Source organism: Macadamia integrifolia, unplaced genomic scaffold (assembly GCF_013358625.1).
Source record: "Macadamia integrifolia cultivar HAES 741 unplaced genomic scaffold, SCU_Mint_v3 scaffold_185A, whole genome shotgun sequence".
NCBI lineage: Eukaryota > Viridiplantae > Streptophyta > Magnoliopsida > Proteales > Proteaceae > Macadamia > Macadamia integrifolia.
The window spans coordinates 109,211-135,278 of NW_024870633.1; the positions used below are offsets into that span (position 1 = coordinate 109,211).

Here is a 26,068-nt window from a genome sequence, read left to right on the forward strand (position 1 = left end):
TGGGCTGTTGTCAGAACCCAAGAGAGGGTGTTTCGACTGAGAAGAGGTCGGTGGAGGTTCTGGTTCGGCTTCTCTGTCTACTCTCTCTTCTTCTCTTCTTCTTTTTCTGTTGCTCTGGCAGAACCCTAAAGAGGAGGAGGTTCGATTAAAGTGGTTAGGGAAAGAGAAGAGTCGTTGGAAGACAAGAGGAGGGTTAGGGGAAGGACTCGATTCTCTGTTTTGAACAGAGATTTTTTTATTTTATTTTTTTATTGGCTGTTCTCAGTCTCAGTAGAATCCAAAACAGAGAACGGGAAGAGAAGAAGACAAATGGAAGGGGAAGGAATGGGAATCGTTCGGCTCTGATACCAAGTTGATGGAGGGCCGATATGGGCAGGGAATAAATCCCTGAAATGGGTCTCAGAGTTGTAGGGGAGAGGGAGAAATCGCACAAAGAAGGGGGGGGAAAGAAAGCACACAGCCAAAGGCTACAAGGCCACAAAGGCACACAATCAAACCAATTCTTAATTCATTCTTCAATTCTCTAATTTGTCCAATGGCTACAACCATTATATAGGGAAAATAAAGACTTAAAAATGAAATCAACTGAGAGAGGAAACTAACATAACTAAGCAAACCGACTCTAAATTCTACATGAACCCAACTTGCTAAAATAAAGTGAATAAAATAAAATCAAAGACGATCTTCCTAAATAAAGTAAATTCCTAAAATCTTACTAGACCCAAAAACAATATGGATCTAGTTCATCTCTGTCCGGATACCCAGATGGGTATGGATCGCTCCACAGGTGCATATTTGCATCACCGCGTGTTCTATACCCTATACTCAACCTCTACACTCGACTAAGCCATCGTAGTCTGGTTTTTACGCCTCCAAGTAACAAGATTACTACCAACAAACATACAATATCGAGTAGTAGATCTGCGATCACCATCAGCACTAGCACAATCAGTGTCAGAGTAACTTAAAATATCAGTATAATTATGACGCAAATAAATAAGGCCTTCCCAGGTGCACCTTTAAGGTATCTTAAAATGCAACAGGCAGCATCCCAATGAACCTACTTGGGATTTTCCATAAGCTAACTAATAACACTAACAGTAAATGAAAAATCTAGTCAAGTAACGACTGCCTATACTGATGTTTATCCGCAAACTCTTTGTCATCACAGGCCACAAGCTTCAGATAAAGATCCATAGGATTATCCACAGGCATAGAACCCAACATGCTAGTCTCAAATAGAAGATCAAACACATGCTTCGTTTGAGACAAACTTACACCCTTCTTACTACAAACAACCTCAATCCCTAAAATGTATCTGACCATCCCTTCATCTGAAAATGTTGATGCTAATACACCTTGACATCCTTAATCCCATAGGAATCATCACCAAAAATAATAATATCATCAACATATACAACAAGAATAACAACCTTAGACCCATGACGACGAACAAATACAGAATGACAAGAGAAGCACTGCATGAACCCATAATCGCTAGTGACATTATTGAATTTATCAAACCATGCACGAAGGGACTGTTTAAACCCATAAGTAGCCTTGTGAAGATGGCAAACCTTTGGTGCATTCTCCCCTTGAGCAACATACCTAGGAGATTGGTCCATATACACCTCGTCCTCAAGATCACCATATAGAAAAGCATTCCTTATATTAAGCTGAAATAGAGGCCAATCAAGATTAACATCGAAGGATATGACATACAAACATAGTTGTCATGGCGTCGCCAAGGCGGCGATTTGGCATCCTAGTGGAAAAAGAAGTTCATGGCAGTGCTACGATTTACGTGACTCATAAATGGCGGTCGTCATTGGCTGATAGGCGTCGCTATGGCACCGCCATGGACGCCAGGTCACGCCTGATTCACTAGTCAGTCAATTTTTTGTAAAATGCAAGGTGATTTTGATAGGGCTATGTTGATTTTTGATGATTGGATGTTGCTTAATGTTGGTTTTATACGTTATAGGGTATATATTGTATGTTTGTAGCATGCTAAATAACTTTAGAAAATAGGGGAAATAAAAAAATAGCATACTAAATAACTTTAGAAAATAGGAAAAATAAAAAATGACATATGGGCGAATTGACCGCCATGGCAACGCCATAACGGGCGATTCATTGCCAAATCGATTAGCCACCCCTCCACCGCCTTGGATCGATTTGATGCCGTGACAACTATGCATACAAACAGAGTTGAAACAAACCAATGGGAAAATGTCTCAAAGGGGTCAACTCCATAAGTCTGACTGTAACCTTTGGCAACCAAGCAAACTTTCAGTTGCTCATCCTATCCATCAAGAAGATATTTGACAATGTACACCCAATGACACCACACAAGCTCCTTTCATTGGGGTAAGTCAATCAAGACCACGTCTGAAGATTCAACAAGGCATCCACAAGATTCTTCCAACCAGGATGCAACAATGCTTCCTAGTACTTGATATCATATTCGTAATAGGATCAGAACCCGTTCTGATACCATGTAACAATATAAAACCTGTAAACCAGTACCTACAAGAGAAAAGAGGAAGAAGAAGAGAGAAGGGACAATACGATAGAGAGAAAAAGGGAGAACTCTAGAGCCATGATAGGATCCAGGATACCTCCAATCATGACCAAGGTCCACCTACTTATAACATAATAATTTCCAAATTACAAACAAGGACAATATAATATAGTTACAACTATACCCTTTTTCTTGTATGAAAATTACAAATATACCCTTTTTCTTGTACACAAATTACAAAATATACCCTTCCCATCTAATAAGTAAGACTAAAATTCCCCTAGGATATACTGTTTAACAGAAGTTATGCACATTCAAACTGCAAGTGATACACGAATTACCATCCCCAAAAAAAATGAAAATCCTACCACTAGTTATAGAAATTCTATGCAGGATGGGATCAATCAGAAAAAGAATCAAGGTTTCACCCAATTGCTACCACACTGTTAAGTTCATCCATGCATGCGGTTAGTTTCAGGATTCTGTTGAGCAGCATATACAGGCTCCCAGAAATTGAATCGGCCAATCAAGTCCAGTTTAAAATGGTAGAAATCAAGCACAAAGTTCATAGATTTCAACAGTAAGCACCATGCTTACAAAGCAATGCTGCCTCAGAGTCCAAAAAAAAGAAAGATCACTTATAAATGAAAGCTTTATAATTCCTTATCCCCACCCCACCCCCCAAAAAAAAGCATGTGAATAATTATACTGACAATGTCAACAAAAATTTTAACAGAAAGTTTACCTCTGTAAGAACGAACTCTATGGTCAAACATCAAGCAGTGCCCAGGACAATTCATTGGCTTAAGTCCGAATTCTTGTTTCTCAATCTGCTCAAAACATGATACATTATTAAACCAAAGGAAACATGCACTGGGTAGGGAAAAAAATGAAACACAAAAAAAAAAAATGTAAAAAGAAGATACCTCAAGTAACAGAAAAGGGATATCAAGCAACAAGTAGTAACAAATATTCGAACCAAGAAAATACTTTAAAGTTCAGATGTAGTAATATCCAAATATGTTCTTATACTTAAAGTTACTTTCCTTGCAGCTAGGGTTAAAATAGATTATTTAATTACTTGCCAGATGCATCAACCTAAAAATGAATTAGCCACCAGACACAAAAGCAAAGTTGTTTTTCCCTTTAGTGTTGGACAAGTAGAAAATGTCAGGACTGTAAAACCTCTTCTCATCTTTTCATTATCTTCTTTTATTTCTTCCCCCTCCCCCCCCCCCCAAAAAAAAATCTTTGTGTTTTTCTCTTAGTATTCTTCTTCCTCAGAATGTGATGAAAGGATAGAGTATAACAAGTCAGTTCAGTATCCAGAGGGACCAATAGAAAATTTCACCTCAATTAAAAACATGTTCTCTTTGTAGTTAGCAGCATGACCAGATGTCTCCCAAAGTTGCATATTGTACATGTTTGGTGTCAAAACCTGCAAAAGAGAACAATGCACCTTACATAAACTTAAATATCTTTTAATAGATGGATACAAACGGACAGTGTGCTCACCTCTTGGTAACCTCTCTCCCTATACTGAGTACGTATGAATTCCATTAACTTGTTATAAATTCTAGTGCCATAGGGAAGGAAGAACCAACTTCCTGGGCTGATATGTCAGAGGAAATATAATTAATGGTTGTCAAAGACAACATCCACTCCATGAGGTATTACAAGATAAACTAGGATTTGCTTTATCACCTAAGTGGATGACAAAAGAAAAGCTCTTGTTTTGCTCCCACTAATCTGTGGTCATACTTCTTTGCTTCTTCCAGTTGGGTAAGGTAATCCTGCACAAAAGACAACAGTTAAGGTTCCAACTATGGAAAATAATAGAAGAGTCCAATAACAAGATGATAACCATTATACAAAAGGCGGCTACAATCAATAAGACCTGTTTATGAAATATGTTTCTTTAAGAGAGGACAAAATTGAATTAATAGTTAAAATGTCCATTTTCAAACCACAACCAGAAGAGGGGTGCTGGGGGAAGAACGTAATAGAACAACCCAAAAATGAGGGGTTTTTTTCTTCTTCTTTTTTTTTGGGGGGGGGAGGTGGGGGGAGGAGAGGATAATGTAATAAAATAGCCCAAAAAATAAAACAATTGTCATTTCATGAAAAATCACAACAGCAAATTGACACAATATTGCACCTACTGCCTAATGCATGAAAATATATATGAAGTACAAAATCGTGTCAGAGAGATGACATCTAATTAATCATAGGCATTATGGAAAAAAAAAAAGCTAAATGTACAAAAGACAAGCTTTACATTGATGTTCAAACATTTAAAAGACATGTTTGTCCCAAGAAAAACCTAAATAAATAAAACAAACCTTCAGACGCTTGGAATCTGGATAAGATATCCCATAAACTCTCTGTAAACTTTCACGCTCCTTTTTCCCCCTCCAGTAAGCCGAAGATGCCTGGAGATTGCAACAACAAAATTAACACAAACAACAAGCAAATAGCTAATGTTTCCACTATTCTATGTTGAGTGATTTTCATCACCTTTAAACAGGCAAATGCCTTGACAAAAGATGTGTTTGGAATATGGGGTCCACGGCAAAGATCAACCAAGGGCCCACATCGGTATACAGTGATGGTCTTGTCTTCAGGCAATTCACCAATGATCTCAATCTGCATAAGAAGGTTAGTTTCTTAGCCTTGTCCACAATAACATCCACACGGAAATACAAATATCAAGAAAGAAAGAACTGCAGCATAAATAAACTCAGGAAAAAATACCTTAAAATTATTATCAGAAAACAACTCAAGAGCCTGTTGTCGTGTCACCTCAATGCGTTCAAAAGGCTGTTTTTCCTGCAATATAGATGATAGTAACAAATAAAATTAGAAGAAGGCAAGCAGTTAAAAGACAAATAGAATAATTCTTAAGATACAACATCAACAGTTTGGCCATTAAATGTTCAGCACCAGAACTAGTGGATCAGTCAATGAAGCCAATTCTTTGGTCAGTTAAGTCAAAAGGTCAGGTGAAATTAGCTACCTTAAATATCTTAAATCAGCCTATATTTTCCAGAGTTGGAAGTCTCTCACTCTAGGTATCAAAATATTTTATTGTATTAAGAAAAGGTATCTGACCAACACTCACTGATACGTCTATATCGGGCCATTAGGTAAAAACAATTACAATCTTTTAGTCAAACATGCAAAAGGCATTTCAAACCCTTCTGACATTCCAATTCTTCCATTAGCAATGAACAACTGGGAAATCAACAATCAAAGCAACATTTTCTACCAGGAAAAGGAGGGGATCAAATCAAATAAAAACTGCAAGCAATCAAAGAAAATTACATTCTTCTTAATTTCATCTTATTTTGGTAAAGCAAGCAACATCCAGGTTATTTCCCTTTTGGGATTCACAATCACACATTACAAAACTCAATATGTTAGTTGAAAAAGTTTGACCATTTAAGTGCATGTATATGTGATTGAATTAGTGAAGGTACAAAAGGGTGCACTAAAGATCAGGGATGTCAGATGAAATAACATCCAATGGTCAAATCCTGAAAATAAAAACAAATACAAAATAATTGAGTCACTATTGAGAATAAAGGTACTGCAATAATAAGCCCTCCGAGAGAAACAGAAATTCTTTACAAGCTGTTGCATTTTTCTTACGCATCATAAATGAGGAGTTGTGTTTCAACTTAAGTATCAGTGCATATCATACAGTATCAGCTGATAGTATCTGTATCGACGGTTATCGATACGATAATTAAAGGAAAAAAATCAATTCTATCTTCCATCTATTGACCAATATGGATCAATACAGGTAAGATACACTCAATACTCATCCTTTAAACCTGCAAAACAGAAACCATGAGCAAGATACAAAACCAAGAGCAACCCAAGGGCTTGTAAACTTTTTTTTATCTTTAATCTGAGTTGGGTGGAAAGCATCTAGCATAAAAAAGGGTCCTAATATTCACTATTTCAACAAGTTTTGTAGATTTACAATGCTCAAATCATGGATCAAAAAAGATGTAGGTGAAGAAAATGTGAAGTTGCAGATCTTACATCACTAGATTAGGTAAAAACATACATTTTTTTTTTCCGGGGCTATGCATCACTATAATAGGTAAAACACGACTCAAATTCTTGAATCAATCTGATATGTATGATTATATTATATATACATATTGTATGAAAGGTATTTTATGCTTCAAAACTGTATTTTTCAGGTATCATAAGCACATCTTTGAGTTTCTTGACCATTTCTATGTGTATTTTTAGTGTATCTTGTCTCTCCCCAATACTAAACAATATGTTTCTTAGAATTACCCTTCCAATACGATGCCTGATACCAACACTTAACAGCTTGGTCCAATCTGCAAAACGTATAGTGTGACAAGTTCATTTGCTCGCACAGTATCCTAGATTCATCCAGATTCACTGAGGAAGTATATATGCATAGGTTTCTCCCACAGACTGTCCAGCATTTCCTACAGTTTTATTCTTCTTACGAATCGATCTCTGGAGAGTACAATGGGTTAATCGAAAATCATTTTAGGTTCAGAATAAATTGATGGCTACAAAACACAACCACTTCCTTAAAATGGAAATATGGAATCGATTTCCATTCCATCCTTTGCAATTGATAGTCAGCTGACTGAGGTTTCCAATGAAATGCGATAAGGCCAGAAAGCCTCCAAGATAAGGTTTAGCATGCACTTGTCGCACGATTCTCTGACCAAAAGCCAACAAAGCATACCATAACTATATCACATGAAGGCAGCTAAAAAAATCTCCATTAATATGAAGACAAACAAAATGAAAGCAAGCATACCGCAACAGCTTTCATTGCCGCTGATTCAATTTGCTTGAAGTGATCCTCATTCAGACCTAAGTCACCATAAAATGCATCATAGTAGAATCCCTGTCAGAGGAAATTAAACGATTTTGTAAGAAACTACACAACATACAAGTGACTTTCCAAAGTGTGTGTGCATAGCAAACCATAGTTGCCATGGTGACTAGGCGACCCAAGAAATTGGAGGGGAGCTCACCTAGGCGCTAGGCGTGCAGTATATGAATATATGTAATATAGCAATGATAGGTTTATATAATTATGGTTATATGCAACATGGAAGCAATATCAATTCAATATGATATAATTATACAAGTAATGACCTAATATGAGAAAGGCAACAATAATAACAAAGTATAGGATAAAAGATAAGCAGATTCATTTAAAAAAAAAAAAAAAAAGAACAATAAATATAAAACTCATGTGTCAACAAGGCATGTTGCCACTTTGGAGTTTGGACCCAAGAAAGAGCATTGATGCCTAAGCGACACCTTGACAACTATGTAGCAAACAATCCATCCAATAAAACAAAATCAGCAAAGATATTCTATACCAAATAAAGGATTTTACCCAAAACACAGAAGCAAAAGGAGCTATTATAAAATCAAGTAGGCCAAAATCAACAAGCTCCATCAGCTTTTACCATTGGTCTTCATAATGGGGTAGGAGGCATTGAAAGAGAGTGAAATCTATCAGCAAAGTCCAAAAAAACAAAAAAAAAATCAGTCATTTAAAAGGGGGTAAATGTTGTCAATTGCTTAAAGAGATGAGACAGGATTGTGCTTTACAGTCTATTCAATAAATGGTTTTGGGGATTTGGCAAGGCAACTAATTGTAACTGGAGACAGTCTATAATAGCCAAATAAGAAATAAGAAATCAATCAAGGGAAAGCACTACAACTTCAAGCAGTTTTAAGGTATGTCTTCGAAATCCATTTTCATACTGCTTGATGAATTCTCCAAATGCATCAATCTCAAGAAGCATATCCTAAACAATGAGACTAGGTAGTGATTGTGCTCTACACAGCTTTCCCAGAGAACTGTTGGTAAAGCACCCATTAGTTGGTTTTGTGGAAGGTAAATAACTTCAATACATGTTGAATGGCCAATCCAGTAGCAGTATCGGTATTGGTATTTTTCTTATTGGATCAGTGGATCCTTTTTTCGGATCATCCAATTCATAACAATCCAGACCAGTATCACTGAAGAATATCCAGGATGATAACCAACCTTTAAATCTTTGGGCCCGTTTGATAACGTTTTTTCTGTTTCTGTTTCAAGAAACGGTAGAAACATAAATATCCGTTTCTAGAAACAGAAACGGAATTGAAGGTGTTTGATAAGTCATGTTTTTAGAAGTCGATAGTAACCAATGAAAGAATGGCCACAAGTCGTTTCCAGAAACGCCTGTCGTTTCTTGAACCATAAATAAGTAAAAATTTCTATTTCTATTTCTGAAAATAAGTGAAACGAAACAGTTTTATCAAACGCTTTTTACTCCGTTTCTGCTGTTTCTGGAAATAGAAACGGCAGAAACACGTTTCTTGAAACGTTATCAAACGGGCCCTTTGTGATTCCACAAAGACACTAACACAGCTGGACTGTCAAACTGTCAGGGCTACCCATAAGAGGGAAAAATTGTGCAAGTTATATCCTCCCTCAGCTAGGGAATTCAAACTTATTTTCTCTTCTCCAATGCCAATTTGATGAATTCAGGTCATTTTATTTTAGGGCTTGTTTAGTACAGGTTCAAATCTGAAAGGGCTTGTAAGAATGGACTCATCACTACTGTTTACTTCAACTACACCTCATTAATATTTTTCTCAAAGGGTTTCTAATACTTGATGAAAATACCAGAACAAAAAAGAAAATTTTGACTTGAGTATCCAGCAAAAGCCAAATACTGCATTTGAACTGCTAACATCAATACATGAAAATATTCTGAAATAACTGTGCTATACATTACCTCCCCTCTTGTGGTACAGGGTCCAATGCAAAGTTTGCATCCATATTGCTGCTCAAGAGACTGCCATAAAAAATAAATAAATAAATAAAAGAGAGAGAGAGAGAGAGAGAGAGAGAGAGAGAGAGAGAGAGTAAAATTCCAGTAGTTGAGTTAAGCCAAGATCTCTCAGGAAAAGAAACAGATTATTCAGACAATAATATAACCTTATCAATATGGTGATAGAGAATAACGAAGTGTACATACCGACAAAAACTCATTTATATGGATTAATGTTATGTAGATAATAACAAATTAGAGAGTATAGGTCACACATACCTTCATCCTAGAGTTTTTTTTTTTTTTCTTCTGGAGTTCCCCTCCTGTTTTCTTTCTACTTATGAAGTCCTTTTGAGTTTGATTTAGTAATATAAGATTATCCTAACTCAAAAGCGATAAGCATATCAAATAGACATATGAAAAATTGTGGTATCTACAAATATCAGTAACCTATCAGGTTCTGTTCCCCTTTTTTTTTTTTTTTTTTTTTTTTTTTTTTAATTTGTGGAATCCATAAAACTTACTGTTTAAATGATTTAAACATATATAGAACTTGCTTGCCAATTTTTAATAATAGAGGTAGAAAAATACAAATTCTATAGCAATCTCACCTCCCCAAGGATGTGTGCACTGGAATGCCAAAACGTGTCACGCCCTTCATCAGACTCAAATGTGAATAACTCCAACTCACAGTCTACTTCAAGGGGTCTTGCCATGTCCCAAAGAACGCCATTAACCTACAACATTAATAGATTGAAGTGAATGAGGATAGGTATTTTGCTCCTTAGGTAATGACAGACAAGTCGGGTATTCAGATGAGCCAGTTAATAGCTATTGAAAAGTTGACAGCGTGCATACTACCTTTCTTTATCCAATAGTAATAGTACAAGATGCAAGAATGAGCATAGAGAAATCCATTAACTTGCAAACTGTTTAAGCGTCATAAAGAGCTTCTCTGTAAAGCTATTACCCATCTTCACTCCGATGTGGACATGAAAGTAAGGGTAATGGACTCAGCGACCAACAACACAAAACATTTAATATGCACCTGAGATATGACAGCATTTGCAGCCAAACTTTTCGATATCTCCTTAGCAATATCCATTGGTGTTGATAACCACTTCTTGCCTTCCTTGACAGAGCCATTTAGCAGAGTAATTCTACAAATCAAAACCCAAAAGATAATTTTAGAATAGAATTCAAAATGAAGATAACAAAAAAAAGAAAGACCTTATTGCCACTACATAGATGACATTCCCAACAGTTGCGCTCGTATTATAACCCACGAATAAAGAAGCAAATACAATTGCTCTTAATTGAATTGAGTTACTTTCCGCTATAATCTTTATAAGCACATAAAAAAAAACAAAACTTGAGTTAAAATTTTGACGACTGATCCAAAATTAGTCACTACCCAATACAAAATCATAGTTTCCCCATTGGATGAAGTAGTTGAATCAGAAAAATGATAGTCATAGCCATTACATACTCAAAAGCATATGAAATCAGAAAATCCAAAGCAGTGAGAAGGGCTACATGGATTTGGTTCTTACTTAATGGGTTCACCACCAATTTTCTGACGCTCTGCGATTTGCTGGGCTTTGATTTCTTCGAATAAACTAATGCGTTTGGGGATGACCTTCTGAAGATAGGCTTCGTCCTTGGGGCAGCTGGGGACGGAGGAATTGGGTCCTGATTTGGGCTCAGGAGTCTCTCCCATTGCCTGCGTTGCAGCAGTAGAAGAAGAGAGGCGTAAGAGGGAAGTGCGGCTTGGGTCGGAAAGTAAAGGAGAAACTCGTCTACCAGTGAAGCAAAAGGGAAGCCTTCTCAGAAGGAAACCGAACATGAAAAAGCCTATCGGAGGCTTGGAAGTGATTTTTAAGAGTGAAGTGCGGCTTGGCTTTTAGGGCACGATTGATAACACCTTTGTTCTCGATTCTACTTGGAAGTATTTTTTGTGATGATCAAGATAATCGATTGGAAAACCCTCAGGAAAGTATTTTTAAAATCGACTCATGTCAGAATCAGCGAATGGTAATGAAATAAAAAAAAAAAAAAAAATACACTTCATTCTATAACCTTTTGATTACAAAATTGCCATTTCATGTTTGGAATATCATTTTCTTTTCTTTTTTTTAATCTATACAAATATAAAAAAAATATATATATATATATAATAATTAATTTGGTGAAAATATTAGTTTCTCCTAATGCTTTCATTATCTTCTAATCCATTGCAAAAGACAAGTAACCACTTCCTAAAGAAATATTTGGATCTCGAATAATTATTTTGGTGAAAATAATCGCAACATATTCATCATGTTCGGCAAGGATCATAATGGGGTTGTCCTCAACTCATCACCACTCGAGTCGGTGGGTTCGAGTGGGTTCGAGTGGGTTCGAGTCTTGGCATGCTCACTATATCGTCTATTTGTTCTGTGAAAACGCTACTTGTCGTACATGGGCTTATCCAGATAGCTATAATCACTATCATGGAGCACCTTTTTTCATTACCAAAAATAAATAAATAAATAAATAAACCTCCACAAAAAGTTCTGAAATTCTAGTTCAAAGTTCAAACAAAACCTGAGAATTTTAAATTCAACAGCTAAGGTCGAGAATCCATTTCGAAGTTCTGACATGTGTTTTTGAGCAAGTTTGTACAGCTGGTGAATTCAAACAATCAGAACCACATGGTTTGGTTAAAATAAATACAAATTACGTATATTTAACTTTTAGTCACTGAAAAGTAAAATGAATAATAGGCAGTTTAATTTATACTGAACATTGCGGTGATAACTGCATTAAATCCCAATCACTTTATAGATTAGCAAAGGGCAGAGAGAGAGAGAGAGAGAGAGAGAGAGAGGGGGGGAAGTCGCATAACTATTCCACAGCCGCTGAAGCTTTTGAAATCTTGGGAGAAAACCAAGAGGAAGACGTCAGAAATTTGAGAGGAGGAAAACGTTTTCCTTAAGGAGGTATCGGGTGAGTCTGCCAAAAAATGTTACTGGCCCATTTATTTTGTAGGTGATTTGTTTCACCAGTTTTGTTTGGGAGCTGTGAAAGCAGATTTTTTATGCTCTGTAGTTCTTGATCTTTTCGGAGATTTAGGATGGGTCTGATTCCTAAGAACATGAAATCAACCAGTATTATTAGCAAGCAAAATTCTACTCTCAATCTGTTCTCACAAAAGAAAAACCAATGGAATCAAGAATCGAGAGTGTTGTCAACCAGGTCCTTATAGTGGAGGTTTTTTCTTTCTTTCCTGACAGGAGCCATGTTTCTAAGCGGGCCGGTCTGGAGAGGAACAAACCTTGGGCTGCATGGGAGATTAGAAAATTGGAAAGAAAATTTTTGACTAGCAATGTGAGAAAGAAAGGGAGAAATGGCTATGTTTGGTGGTCAAGAAAAAGAAAAAAATAAATAAATTTAAGAGAACAATGTTTGGGGTAGCTCATGTTCAAAATATTATATTTAGGGTTTCTTTAGGAGTGTCAAGACCTAGTTCGAACCGCTCAAACCAATCAAAAAATCCAAATCGAATTGAATCAATTCTTATTAAATTGATTTTAGACAAGGGTATATGATGAACTGGATTGTATCGAATTGACCGATATCTAGATTAAAAATTGAACCGAATAAAACCCTAGTATAATTAATTTTATTTAATAATATTCATACTTATTGAGAACGTTTGTATTCATACATATATATACTCATTGGAATATGACAGAAAAGCAATTCCCAATTAGGGAGAACGGTAGGCCAACAACGAACTTGTTCAATTATAAAATATATAAACTTATCTTCATAAATTTTGACAAAAATGTAAGGCAATTTCTCTACTCCAAGTTACTCTCTTTATAGTCCGAATTTCCATTGAAAACTGGTTTTAGGTGCCAAAGGGAAACACTGGCTATAGATTATCACATACAAATAGTTATTATTATATAATGATGTACTATGGTCATGATTTGCTTCGATTATCTATGGATAGGATTACTAAATTGTAAATGCCTAGATTTCAACAGAATGAAAGATTTAGATCAATCGTCTTCTTTTTTCCAATGGTTGAAATCTATAATATGCAAATTATATATGGACCAGCTTGATAGGGGTCCGGGTTATTTTGTATATGGGAGAAAGACAGGTATGCTAGCACACTACCTAGGAAATAGGAATGCTAGCGAATAGCGGCCGTTAGATCAGATATTTTAAATCTATGCCATTGATGAATTAGTATATTTGTATACCAAATACCTGACATCTTTTTTCTAATTAAATTTACTACTGGCTCGTCGTCTTCTTCTTCTTCTTCACTGCCGATTACATCCTTCACACACAGTGAATTTTTTAGCTCCATGGATCTCAAGGACTTCTTGGCAATTCTATTCAACTGGAACCCAGGATGACTGCACTGCCTCAACCGCTGCTAGAACCGGTGGCTGCAACTCCGATGACGTTATAAAATCTTTCCTCATGGCTGCAACTCAACGGTTGCTTGAAGAGGTCTAGCCGCACTCTCCATTGATACCTCCTCCCTCTCATTCACCTTTTCTCTTGGCAGAAAAGGCTGCAATTAAACGATGCTGCATCTTTGCATCCACCTCCATTGCACTCAGTGTGCATTCTTGTATATGTGCCCTTACATCGGTTTGCACTGTCACTCATGATTTGAGTTAATTACACCATGGTTGAGCTGTACATACACTTGCATCTAAATAAATATGGGTTTAAGTTGAACATTCTATTGTAAAATTCTCTTGTACATATATGAATTCTATATTCTGAATTTGGAGCAATGAATGTAGTGTAATGCTTGAAGGAATTCCAGTAGAATCTAGGGAGTGATCTCATGGAATGCTTTGATTTTTGGGTTTGCTTTGAACGGAGAACCAAAACTGGTTAGCATTGATGAGAGTGACCTTTATTGCCCTCTTGATGGAATTCAGAATGATCGAACATGCGGGAGGAGAGGCAAGATATTGCAACATAGGAGGCAAAGTGGAACAGTTCGAAGGAGGAGAGCAGATTTGGGGCTTTCTTGGAGGAAAATCATAATGGACGTTTCCGATGGGGGAGGAGGTGGGGTGGGGTAGGGGAGCAATATGTGGCAAAGGACGGTTAGAGAGGGTGGAAGGAAAGTCTGTTTTTAGCGGCTAGTAAGGAAATTCTTATCAAATCAGTTGCTTCTGCCCTTTCAGCTTACACAATGTCAATATTTCTCCTTCCAAACGGCCAATGTGAAGAGATGAATAAATTGATCAGATCCTTTTGGTGGAAAGACAATATGGGAAAGGGAGTATGTTGGGTGAAATTGTAATACCCTACTTCTTAAACCCGGTCTAATTACACGGTTGACCCGGTTTACCCATGCAGGACCCGAACCGGAGAGAGTTAAAGCGGGTTCCTTATGGACTATGATGGCAAGGGTGACCTTAAACACCGGCTGGCCCAACAAGTCCGAGCCAGTGCCAGAAGAGACGGGTGTACCCAAGCCGTGTACATGCACCTATCATAAGGCTATGTACGGATAAAGCAGGTATGTAGCCGTATATTAAGGCGCATACGTATATTACATCGTATACCAAGAGTGAGATTCGTGCCGAGGGCCGAATTCTGTCAAAATCCCAAGTTTTGGCCCTCAGGTGGACGGACAGGTGGGCGCATCCACCCACCTGAGTGACCCACCCATGTGATTTACTTAGTATTTTAGGAGGTATAAATAGCATTTAAGTTTCCTTTTTTCTTTTCCCATTTATGACACTCGGACGTTGGTGAGAAGAGTAAAGAGGAGAGAGAAAAGAAGGGGAAGAAGAAGAGAAGAGAAGGAAGAGGAAGAAGAGATGGATTTCAGCGGCGCCGATGCTTGATCTTCCCATTCTGACGCCGGAAAAGTGATCTCCAACACTAGATCTACGTTTAGAGGTGAGCAAATGCTGGTTTCCTTAAACCTTCACCATACCCAAGTAAAACCCTTGATTTGGGTGGGATTTCTTGAGATCTTGTAAATCCCCCTTGAGATGATGAATCTAAGGTTTAATAAATGATTTATGTGTTGATCTTGAAGGATTTGAAGAAGTATTTATAAGGTGGGAGAAGCATTGTGGATTTGAAGTGATTTTAGGGTTTTGAAGGTGTTCTTGAGCAAAGAAGGTAAGATGGCTTCCCATTCCTTAAATCTAACCTAGATCTAGGTTAGAACCATCTTATGAAACCTTGAATGAGTGAAGAATGGGTTTGGAAAATCCCCATTTGAATTCCCAAAGGTTGGGGGAAGTTTGGGAAGAAACAGCAGTTTCCCGCCAAGACCGGTGGGCCACTTGGCTCGCCTGTGGGCACCCGCCTGAGAGGGCAGGGCCTTCGGGCCCAACCGGTGGGCCGACCGGGGGGCCACCCTGCCCGCCGGTCTTAGCAGGACCTCTGGCCCAATCGATGGGCCAGACCGACGGGTCAACCGGTGGGTCTGACTGGTAGGTCAGACAGGTGGGCTGTCCGACCCACCAGAGAGGCCCCGAACGTGATTTTTACGTCCGATTGGACCCAAAACGGACGTGTGACCTTCTTTTAGGATTCTAAACTTGATTTTGTCATTGGGTCATGTTAATTTTGATCCCAAAATGGTGAAATGCTAACCCCCATTCACTCATATTAGGTTCACCAACACGTACGCTTCTCACACCGGATCTCACCCGTACCTAGCGTGAATCCTTGTACACTATAGGTAAGTGGGGAGAGGACGTTTGACCTTATTTCAAGGCATTGTTTGGCATTCATTTAATCGTATCTAGTTTAGCCATGTTATCATGAAAATGCTATGTAGATTAGTCATCCTTACATTGTTATGCATGGGTGTTGTGTTTATTTTCTAATTTCCAAGTGATGATATGCTTATGTGGTGAATGTTGACATCATTGTGCATGATGCATTAATAGACTAGATGCTATAGTCGGCTTGGAAACGAGTGCATTGGTGGCCCGTGGTATGGGACGCGATGGCACTATGCGATCGTACTATTATCATATATGAGCATGTGGTTTAGGATTTTCATCTACCCATGCTACGACCCTTCCCAGCAGGGGTTAAGGTGTTGGGTTACCATTTGGGGGGAAGCAGTGGTCGCGGTTGTCGGGTCACTGTGGCGGTTAGACATTACGCCCGACTGGTCATTAGGACAGTCAGCAACCCCGGTGGTATATTTAAGAAGGCCAATCGTACTGCTTTTAAATTGCTGGAGTCAGCACCTTTAAATTTTGTCATTTATTTTATGTTGAGAGCCGGTGGTCGGTATGTTTTTACTTTTTCGAGTACTTACGGTGGGCCTTCTCCGACAGCCCTATGGGTGTATCGCGGGATGGAGTTCGCGGCTCGTACCCGGAGTATACGCGCACTGTGGTTGTAGTAGCACTAAACCGATGACTTAGTAATGTTGCTTAGGTGGATGTGATTAAAAAAAATGTATTGCATAGCATATAGTGCATATGGTTGTGATTTGTTGTGTGGACTGTTGTGTGGTCCATCTTTCCACTTACTGAGCTAGTGAGCTCATCCCACGTGTGCACCCCTTTTAGATGATTTTGCAGGTCATCCATCTGAAGAGCACGGGGCGGGTCCCACGGTTGAGTTCCCTAAAGAGGACTGGTGGGCCCCTGAGGAGTTAGAGCACGACACTAATTGCTCGTGCGAGAGTAGTGCTGCGGGACCGCAGTTTTGATGCCGAGCTAAGCTCCACTTTTGATGTCGAGCTGAGCTCTACCTTGTGATGCCGAGCTGGGCTCTACCTTGTGATGCTGAGCTGGGCTCTACCTTGTGATGCCGAGCTGGGCTCAACCTTGATACCGAGCTGAGCTCTAGGCTTTGATACCAAGCCAAGTTGTATATTCTGATTTTTGATGATTTCTTTTATGTACTTGATATGTGAATTGTACTCTTATTGTGTAAATATCATGCCTTCGGGCCCACATGTATTTAACTATTATATCACAATTCGGGTATCAAGTATTATGGGATTCACAGGTAAACCAAGTCTTCCGCTGAACTGATAAGCTCTTTCTTAGTTGTGTGTATGCTGTGGTGGAATACTGTATCAGATGATCCTGGCAGGTTTGGGTTAACCGGTGTTAACCCGGTCACTGGCCCGGTTCTGTGTGAACGGGGTGTGACAAAAATGGTCTCAGCTTTGTAAAAGTAAATCTGTAGGTGGCCTTGGATTTCGTGATCTAACTTGTTTTAATTATGCTCTTCTTGTCCGACAAGGATGGAGACTTTTACATAATCATGATGTTTTATGGGTTAAAATTCTTAAGGTATATATTGTTCCAATTGCTCTTTTCTTGATGCCACTATGAAACCAAATTGTTCTTGGGGCTGGAGGAGTCTTTTAAAGGTTAGGGATCTTCTTTCCCGAGGTTTAAGAAGAGGTATTGGTGATGGGGCTTCTACCTTAGTTTTTAAGGATTGTTGGCTTCCTTCTTTACCGGGGGGTCATATTCTAAGTAGGAATCACATACCAAATGATATACTTGTTCGGGATCTTAGTACCCACATTTAAAACATTGGAATTTAAGTCTCATCCACTCTTATTTTTCAGAAGTTGAAGCCAACGCTATTGTCCAAATTCCTTTGCCTGTCTCTCCTAGAGAGGATTTTTGGACTTGGAATTTCAATCGATCCGGTGTGTTTATTGTTAGATCTGCCTATTTTTTTGCTTTGTCTTCAGCTTTTCAAGCTTCTTCATCTCAAGGCCCTTTTTGGAAACATTCTTGGAAGTTAAAACTGATTTCTAAGATTAAATTTTCTGTGTGGAGATGCTGTAACAATGCTAATGCTGTGAAGCAGCTTCTAGCAATGCGTAATTTGGTGCCTTCTTCTACCTATGCTTTATGTTCAAGAGTGGATGAATCAGTAGTTCATGCATTATTCCAATGTTCTTTTGTCTCGACAGTATGGTTAGTATCCCCATTATGTTTTGATATATCTTGCTTTTCAGGTGAGAGCTTTAAGGATTGGCTAAACTTTCTCTTTGTTCGTTATAAGAATGTTCCTAACTTGGTAGATTTTAATCTCATTTGGTCATCTACTTTATGGCAAATTTGGAAGGCCATAAATAATGCAATCTTTAATCATGTAGAGCCTAATCTCCTCACTGTTTCAGTAGCAATTTCAACCTCCATTCGGGAAGGGTATATTTTTATTAGAGCTGTTGGCCATGAAGAGATGACTTTTTCTCATCGGAAAAGTAATATGGTGCCCGATGTTATTGCTATGTCTGATTTTTCTACTCCTCTTGTGGACCATTTTGTTTTAACCACTGATGGTGTCTGGAGATCCTCTTCGTGCAAAGGCGGGCGTGGAGCTATTATTACAACGTCAGCGGGTGGTTTGGCGCTGCTAACTGTAGAGAAGGGATTAGTTTTTCAGCAGCTGCTATAGAAGTTGAAGCAATAAGGGATGGGATCCTCTTGGCCAAATTCTTAGGCATTAATTCTCTTTGTTATTTGTAGTGATTGCATAGCTATAATTTTTGCTTGTAAAGGGCTTCTTTCTTCCCTTGATTGGGCTAGGTTATTGATAGTCAAAGACATTTTAGTGTTACTAGAGTCGTTTTGTTTTGTTCTCTTCAGATTTTTGCCTAGCGCTGACAATAGAGGGGCACATTGTTTAGCTCAGGGAGTTGTTAGGTTTGATCTCTTTAGATCTTGGAGGTTTAAACTACCTTTGTGTCTTGTAAACCATGTTTCTGTGGGAAGGTGCTTCACCTTCTCTGATTTTTCTTAATAAAGTTTTTGTTTCTGATAAAATAATAATAATAATAATAATAATCCAACGATTTAAATCAAATTGACAACATCTGATGGTCAACAAACGCTAGCATTCCATATTCTTGGGTAACCCGCTAGCATACCTATACCTCTCCCTTTGTATATATACCTTGTTTGTAAATACCTCTAGTACATCTCACTTAATTTTGATTGTCTGCCAACTTCAAATTTGATCAAGTTAGCGTTGATATTTCTATGTTTCTAAACTACCCATCTTTATCAAAGAAAACTACTAATCTAAACCGACATCATCCCAATACTAAAAAACGAAAACCAATAAAAATCTAAGTTCTTTAACAATTTGGTTTTGAACCCACTCATCCCCAAAACAAAATTGATTCAACCGAACCAAAACCAAGCCAAATTGACCATTTGGAACCCCTAGGTTTCTCAGCTAGTTTTGCTCAAAACTGAAAATATTTTCGGCTTTGTCAATGACCAGTTCTCTCATCCACACCACCTCTCAATGAAGAAGCATAAGCTTTTTCAGATTTCAGTCACATGTTTCCTTTGCTTTTGCTTTCTAATTGTATAGTTCTTTGGTTTTTCTCTTGTAGAAACCCAACCCTAAAAGCGATGCAGAAAGTAATACAAAAATAAGAACAAATAATGCACATAGGTTTACGAGGTTCGGCAAGATTGCCTACATCCTCGGTGAGATGAGTTTCTACTTCACTATCAATGAAAAATAGGGTTACAATGCTCGTCCTCACACCTCGCAGTATTTCTTGCATTATAGAGAAAGAAAACCTCACTACAAATATATAGCAAAAAAAAAAAAACCCTAATTCAAAAAGTATAAAATTGCCCTCAAATAAAAAATTCGAGCGAGGGGCTAGGCCCCCACTACAAAACTGCACACTCCCCAAGGATGTGTGCACTGGAATGCCAAAATGGGTTGCACCCTTCATCAGACTCAAATCTAAATAACTTCAACTCACAATCTACTTCCCTTACCAAAAAAAAAAAACTCTGAGTCTACTTCAAGAGATTTTGCCATGTCCCAAAGAACGCTATTAACCCACAACATTAATAGATTGAAGTGAATGAGGTTAGGAATTTTGCTCCTTAAGTAATGACTTACAAGTCGGGTATTCGGATGTGCTAGTTAATATAGCTATTGAAAAGTTGACAGTGTGCACTTACCATAAATGATATTCCAATTAATTTCCGACAATGACGATGATCACCTGAGGGTTCCGATTAACCTCACCGTTGGAGAGGATCCAGATATAGGGAAATGAGGCATAATTTCATGACTTTAGCTTCAAGCGTTGTTAGGTAAAACATGACCTACACAAGATCTTGGAAGGGAAGATTAAAGATGGTTTGCTCTATTGGTGGCTCTAAGTTTTTGCATGTAAATCTCTCTAGGCTCTATTATAAGATAGGTCTGGATAGTTTTGAGACAGATGTCCATCATGGGCGGGGTATCACTTTTTGGCAAGTAAAAATGATGTAATTTTATCAAGAACATTAAATATCATAATTTGATTAGTGAGAGAACCTTCTATGAGCAAATGTTTGGTGGGTCTAGTCCATTATATGTCCAAAATTCCATCGTTGGGACTTGGAAGTGGAAGAGTAGAAAATTGTGTACTACATTGTATAATTAGTTGAATCTGTCTGGTTGGTAGTGAAAAAATAATTTATCAATTATTAGAAAGACTGCTTAATATTGTAATTGAGATTTGGATGAGAAAAATCTTGAGGATTTGATCACATAATCTCCCTGACGATATCATCTATGTTCATCATATTGGAGAATTCACTAATCCTTTCCATTTATGGGCTCCTAAAGTGCATTCGACAGCTGGTAGCACATTGGCATGCACTCCAACACATGGGTGTGCACCCTAATGGGCTCCCAACCTTCAGATGTGTGCTATAAAGGATCTCATTCCTATGAGCACTAAAATCCTTAACATTTATGGGCGCTAACATGCATCTGACAGTTGGGGGCACCGGGCACACAATCCAACACATTGGGTGCGCACCCCAATCGAGCTCCAGAATGCGTTCGAAAACTGGGAGCACTTGGACATGAACTCCAATACACGGACGTGCACCCCGAATGACTCCCAACCATCAGATGTGAGCTAATTTGGATCTCATTCCTATATTGAGAGTTAAAATTCTTTCCATTTATGGGTACCAGCTGCATCTGACAGCTGGGGCCACCGAGCACGCAATCCAACATATGGGTGTGCCCATTGGAAGTGCATTTAAGAGGATTTCGCTACTATATTTAGTGCTAGAATCCTTCCCATTTATGGGCTCCTAGATGCATCCAATAGCTAGGAACACCCTGGCACGCACTCCAACATAGGTGCACCCCAAGGGACCATCAGATGTGCGCTAAAAAGGATCTCATTACTATATTGAGTGATAAAAATCCTTCCCATTTATGGGCGTCAGCATGTATCTGACAGCTAGGGGCTCCCAACTTTCGAATGTGCATTGGAGATAATCTAATTCCTTATTGAGTTCTAGAATCCTTCCCATTTATGAGCTCACAGAATGCATCCGACAACTGGGAGCACTCAAGCACGCACTCTAACACATGGCTGCCCACTCAAAGGGATTCCCAACCGTCAGATGTGAGTTTGAGAGGATCTCACTCCTATATTGAGTGTTAAAATCCTTTCCATTCATGGCATAATATCACCCGTTATAATATGTTTAATGACTTGGCAAAGAAAACACAATGTAAAAGCATTTTCCATAGGAAGCTTTATCGGAAAAAAATAATAAAATCTTAATATATACATATATGGAGACATTATATATATAACCAAAATTTTCAAATTGACGTGATACGTGTTTTGTCATTTGTCTGCATAAATGCATACCAAATCTTGTCACTTTTCATCTAAAATGATCCATTTTCTTAGAAATACCTAATACTCCTTATAAGTTGTAACATAATCAAAATAATCTGTGTGAGACGTGTTTTTTAGCATAAAGATTTATCCATCTTGTCATTTTTCTATTAAGAAACATCCAATATTTATCTTAAACATCCAATACTCCTTATAAGTTGAAAAATATCAACTATTATAGTCCAATAATTTGGCAAGGAAAGTGCACTAGAGAGGATCTTTTCACAAAAGAAGGGACTAGAAATCAAATCTTAGGCACAAGAACCAAATCAGTGTGATTTTTTTATTAGAAAAAAAATGACCACAAAGTGTTAAAAGAATAATAATAATAATAAAAATGATATATTAATGTATTGTGCATATATGTTTTGCAAAAATATGCACTCATTAACACGTCTCGTAAATGAAAATTCATGTAATGCGTGTACCATGTCTTTCTCTCTCTCAATTTTTTTTTAATTTTTTAATAGAGCACTATGTTTGGAGCCTAGGTTCTAGCTCTTGTAGTTGGATGAAAGGGCAATAGTCTATGCTCTAACGTGTTTACTTTTACGGTTATTGACTTACTGTTGTATGTTTACTAATCCTCACATACAATGGTACTTATTGGTTGTTTAAGAATGGCCTGTGTAAACCCAAGGGGGTAGCACAGTTAGTGAGCAATGAACTTGGTACGAGTTGTAAACTTGGATGTCCTAAGTTCGACTCCCAATAGGCACACCTTGGGCCACTCACACGGGGATGTTTAGTGCTCTTCACTGTTTTCAGTGAAAGTTTAATGGTTCTCATCAACCCCAGTATGACTCGATCCATGCGGTTGTGGGGTCAGTATGGGCCTGCGGGACTAGTTCGGCCGAAGGCTTGGATACCCATTGTTAGAAAAAAAAAAAAAACGTGGCCTGTGTTCCTTAGTTTCTAGGGTCAGGAATTAAAAATATAAACCAAGCTGATGTAATATGTAGAGTTGAAAACAAACCAATAGTAGTGATTTTATTTTTGTAGAAAATATTTTACATGTACAAATTTTAAAATATGTGAGTATATCAATTTTCATAAATTGGACATTTCTAAATACGTGAGTATAGTATTTTTCATAAATTAGATTTTTTAAAACACCTAATACAATTTATCTCAACAAGGCCAATTCTTACATTATTTTGGTTGGAGTTGCCCAAATTTATTGACAACAACTTATTCTCTTGACTGCTTGATTTATCGAGACAAAACATCCTATCATATATCTGAGGTGCCCCTGTTGTTGGGAATATTGAAGATGATTAATTTTTTTACCTTCTTGACGAAGGTTAAAAATCTAAATTTTTATGTAAGACTAATGTCACCTACATTAACTCATTTGCAAAAAAAAAAAATTATGAGTGGGAATTACACAGTAATTTCTCCTAGAAGTTATAAGGGGAAGCTGTAGCCCCATTTTTATGATGGAAGGAATAGAGGTTACAACATTGTGCTATAAAAGAAGGGTCCTTGGCTTCATCAAGACTATAGACAACTATCATTATTTTCTACACAAGAGAGACCAAGAGAACCAAGAGTCTCTCTCTCTCAAATTGAAATAACATTAAATGTAAGACTCACACCCAAAAAAAAGAAAAAATTTCATACGAGTGTTTTATAAGCTAGAATTGTTTTCTTATTTTTGTTCTTAAGGAAGACTTATGTGGTAGTATAATGCGTTTGGTAATATGAAGTAAACTGTGTTTCTGGATAATTAAATAAAAAAAAAGTTTGTAAGATACTTCAACAGGAGCACTTCTGGCACATCAACAAAACAAAAAATTAACCATAAAAAACCTGTAAGGAAATATGTGAATGAAAATAGGATTCTGCATCAAATGGAAAACAAGGATAGAGTGTTAAAAAGTGGGAGTTAACAAAATCTTTAACCAAAATTGTCAAACAACTACTACCAGCATTGGTTTTATCAAAGAAAAAAAGGGAGTGCTCTCTGTGGGGAAACGCGGCCTCCACCACCGCCCCCATAGTTTGTGTTTTTCCTTTGTCCATATAAGTCATTTTACTTGGGGGAGGAGAGAGACAAATTATGGCGGAGGCTGCACTACAAACAAACATCCAAAAACCTATCCCAACTTAATGGTGCTGACTACATGGAGATTCCAAGCAAGGACAAGCGCAAGCTACCATGCAAAAAGATTGGCGGGCTATGGCTAATTTTAATAAGTGTTAGTTGTTAACCTGATGCACCACTTGAAATCAACCACAGACTTATAACGATAGACTATAATAAGGTACCGACTGTTTACCTAATGTACCATATAGATTGGTCAAGCCAAAACATCATACATGCATTACATCTACTGCCAAGACAATCCATCATCCAACCTATTTTTATTAAAGGAGGAATGAGATAATGAATTCTAGACAGCATCGCCAAACACGAAGATAACAACTCAAACACACAACTTGTAATTGAAAACTATGTAATCAATACACAACTCAGCAATAAAAACTAGATATGCAACACATAACTCCACATTGAAAACTAAATAAGCAACCCACAACTTAAGCCAGAGGTATCTGTGAATAGCGTTACGTCCACCACCAGACCTACTACCCATCAAATTAGATGGAGTACTTATCTAAGACGTCCTATTCACACCACAGGTATCTTAACGGGAGTGGGGTGTGACAATATCTTTCAAAAACTATAGTTCGAGGGGTTGAGATCTTTAAAGGCTACTCTATCGATATTTGGATCCAATTCCCCTTCCTCACATGTTCCTTAAGAATTGTTTCCCTTATTCTGCCATCGGTATGGAGTGTGGACTAATTAGTCATGAAACGCATCAAAATCGCCTGCAGTTAGGTGGTGAGGTGTAGTGAGCATCCTAGGCCCTCCCAGCCATTGGATGCTCACTACACCTCACTGCTCACTACAGACAATTTGGACTTGTCATGAAATATGTTGCTGCAACCTTGTCTTCAAATCGATGTGACCTAAGCCTAGGCCTGACCATGCCTAGCCCAGGCTTGGAATTTCCAACCCAGGCCTGCCTTGCAGGCTGAATAGGCTGGGACACAGGGAAAACTTACACCCCAAGATTATAATACTAGAGAGCTTTAAATTGGTCCACATGATGACATTGCTCAGAAGACCATCTTTTTTCTTTTGGTGAAGCCCATATTTTTTTTTTTTTTGGTGAAACTCGGAGAACCATCTTCAATAGATCGGTACTTAAGGGTGTAAATCGGTCCGGAACCAAGTGTTCAGTTCCATTGTGGTTTGATTCTAGGGAGTAGGGCTATCAATCCCAAGCCTGCACAGATTGGACCGATCTGGTCTGACCTTTTAAAGACCGCTCTTGACTTGCACCGATTATTAAATGTGTTGGGCTTAAGCCTGGCGCATAAATAGGTAGTACACAATGCAACGGTTAAGCCTAATGGCGCCCGACTGGCCTGGCCCATTTACAAGCCTGGCTCGGCTCAATAGATTTAGCCCTACTGTTTATATATATATTTTTTATTTTTTTTGGATAGAATAGGGTATATATTGATATTTTTATCAATTACTAAATGTAGTTAAGTGTAATGTCTTTTCTAAATTGTTGATGATTTAATAAAATATATTAAAATTTCTTAAATCTAAGAAATTAAAAGATCGTTTAAGATCCATTTAAGGCTTTATTGGTACATTATCCCTTTTAAGGCCTAATTAGAAGAAACCCGATCAAGGTCCGGAATCCTACCCGAGCCCGATATGAGACTGACTCATTCTTTAAATAGGTAGGTCATGGTGCAAGGGTATATGTTCGCCAGGCCCAATCGATTAACACCCCTACCAAGGAGTATTGATGTGATCTGGAACCAGACCAAGTCTCGCCTCAATTCTGAAAATTAGTACTCATACAATATTTTTCAAAATAATAATAATAATAATAATAATAAAAATAACCATACATCGACATTGTAGTAAAGATACTATGAAATTATACATTTTTTTTAATTAAACGATCT

The 26,068-nt window shown here is 37.8% G+C and overlaps 2 protein-coding genes across 2 annotated transcripts in view; both read right to left on the minus strand.

Moving 5' to 3' along the window:
• LOC122071063 (threonine--tRNA ligase, mitochondrial 1) overlaps positions 1 to 11,313 on the minus strand; it is a 28,384-nt gene extending 17,071 nt beyond the window's left edge. The window contains exons 1-12 of the mRNA XM_042635329.1: positions 10,920 to 11,313; positions 10,415 to 10,526; positions 9,978 to 10,103; positions 9,331 to 9,390; positions 7,344 to 7,433; positions 5,279 to 5,353; positions 5,042 to 5,170; positions 4,867 to 4,956; positions 4,229 to 4,317; positions 4,040 to 4,136; positions 3,876 to 3,962; positions 3,270 to 3,354 (exon numbers count right to left, since the gene is read on the minus strand). Of these exons, the coding sequence (XP_042491263.1) occupies positions 3,270 to 3,354; positions 3,876 to 3,962; positions 4,040 to 4,136; positions 4,229 to 4,317; positions 4,867 to 4,956; positions 5,042 to 5,170; positions 5,279 to 5,353; positions 7,344 to 7,433; positions 9,331 to 9,390; positions 9,978 to 10,103; positions 10,415 to 10,526; positions 10,920 to 11,212 (1,333 nt within the window). The 5' untranslated portion in view covers positions 11,213 to 11,313. The remainder of the gene's footprint in view (positions 1 to 3,269; positions 3,355 to 3,875; positions 3,963 to 4,039; positions 4,137 to 4,228; positions 4,318 to 4,866; positions 4,957 to 5,041; positions 5,171 to 5,278; positions 5,354 to 7,343; positions 7,434 to 9,330; positions 9,391 to 9,977; positions 10,104 to 10,414; positions 10,527 to 10,919) is intronic.
• LOC122071064 (protein LEAD-SENSITIVE 1-like) overlaps positions 1 to 26,068 on the minus strand; it is a 64,549-nt gene that overhangs the window by 33,759 nt on the left and 4,722 nt on the right. The window lies entirely within an intron of this gene.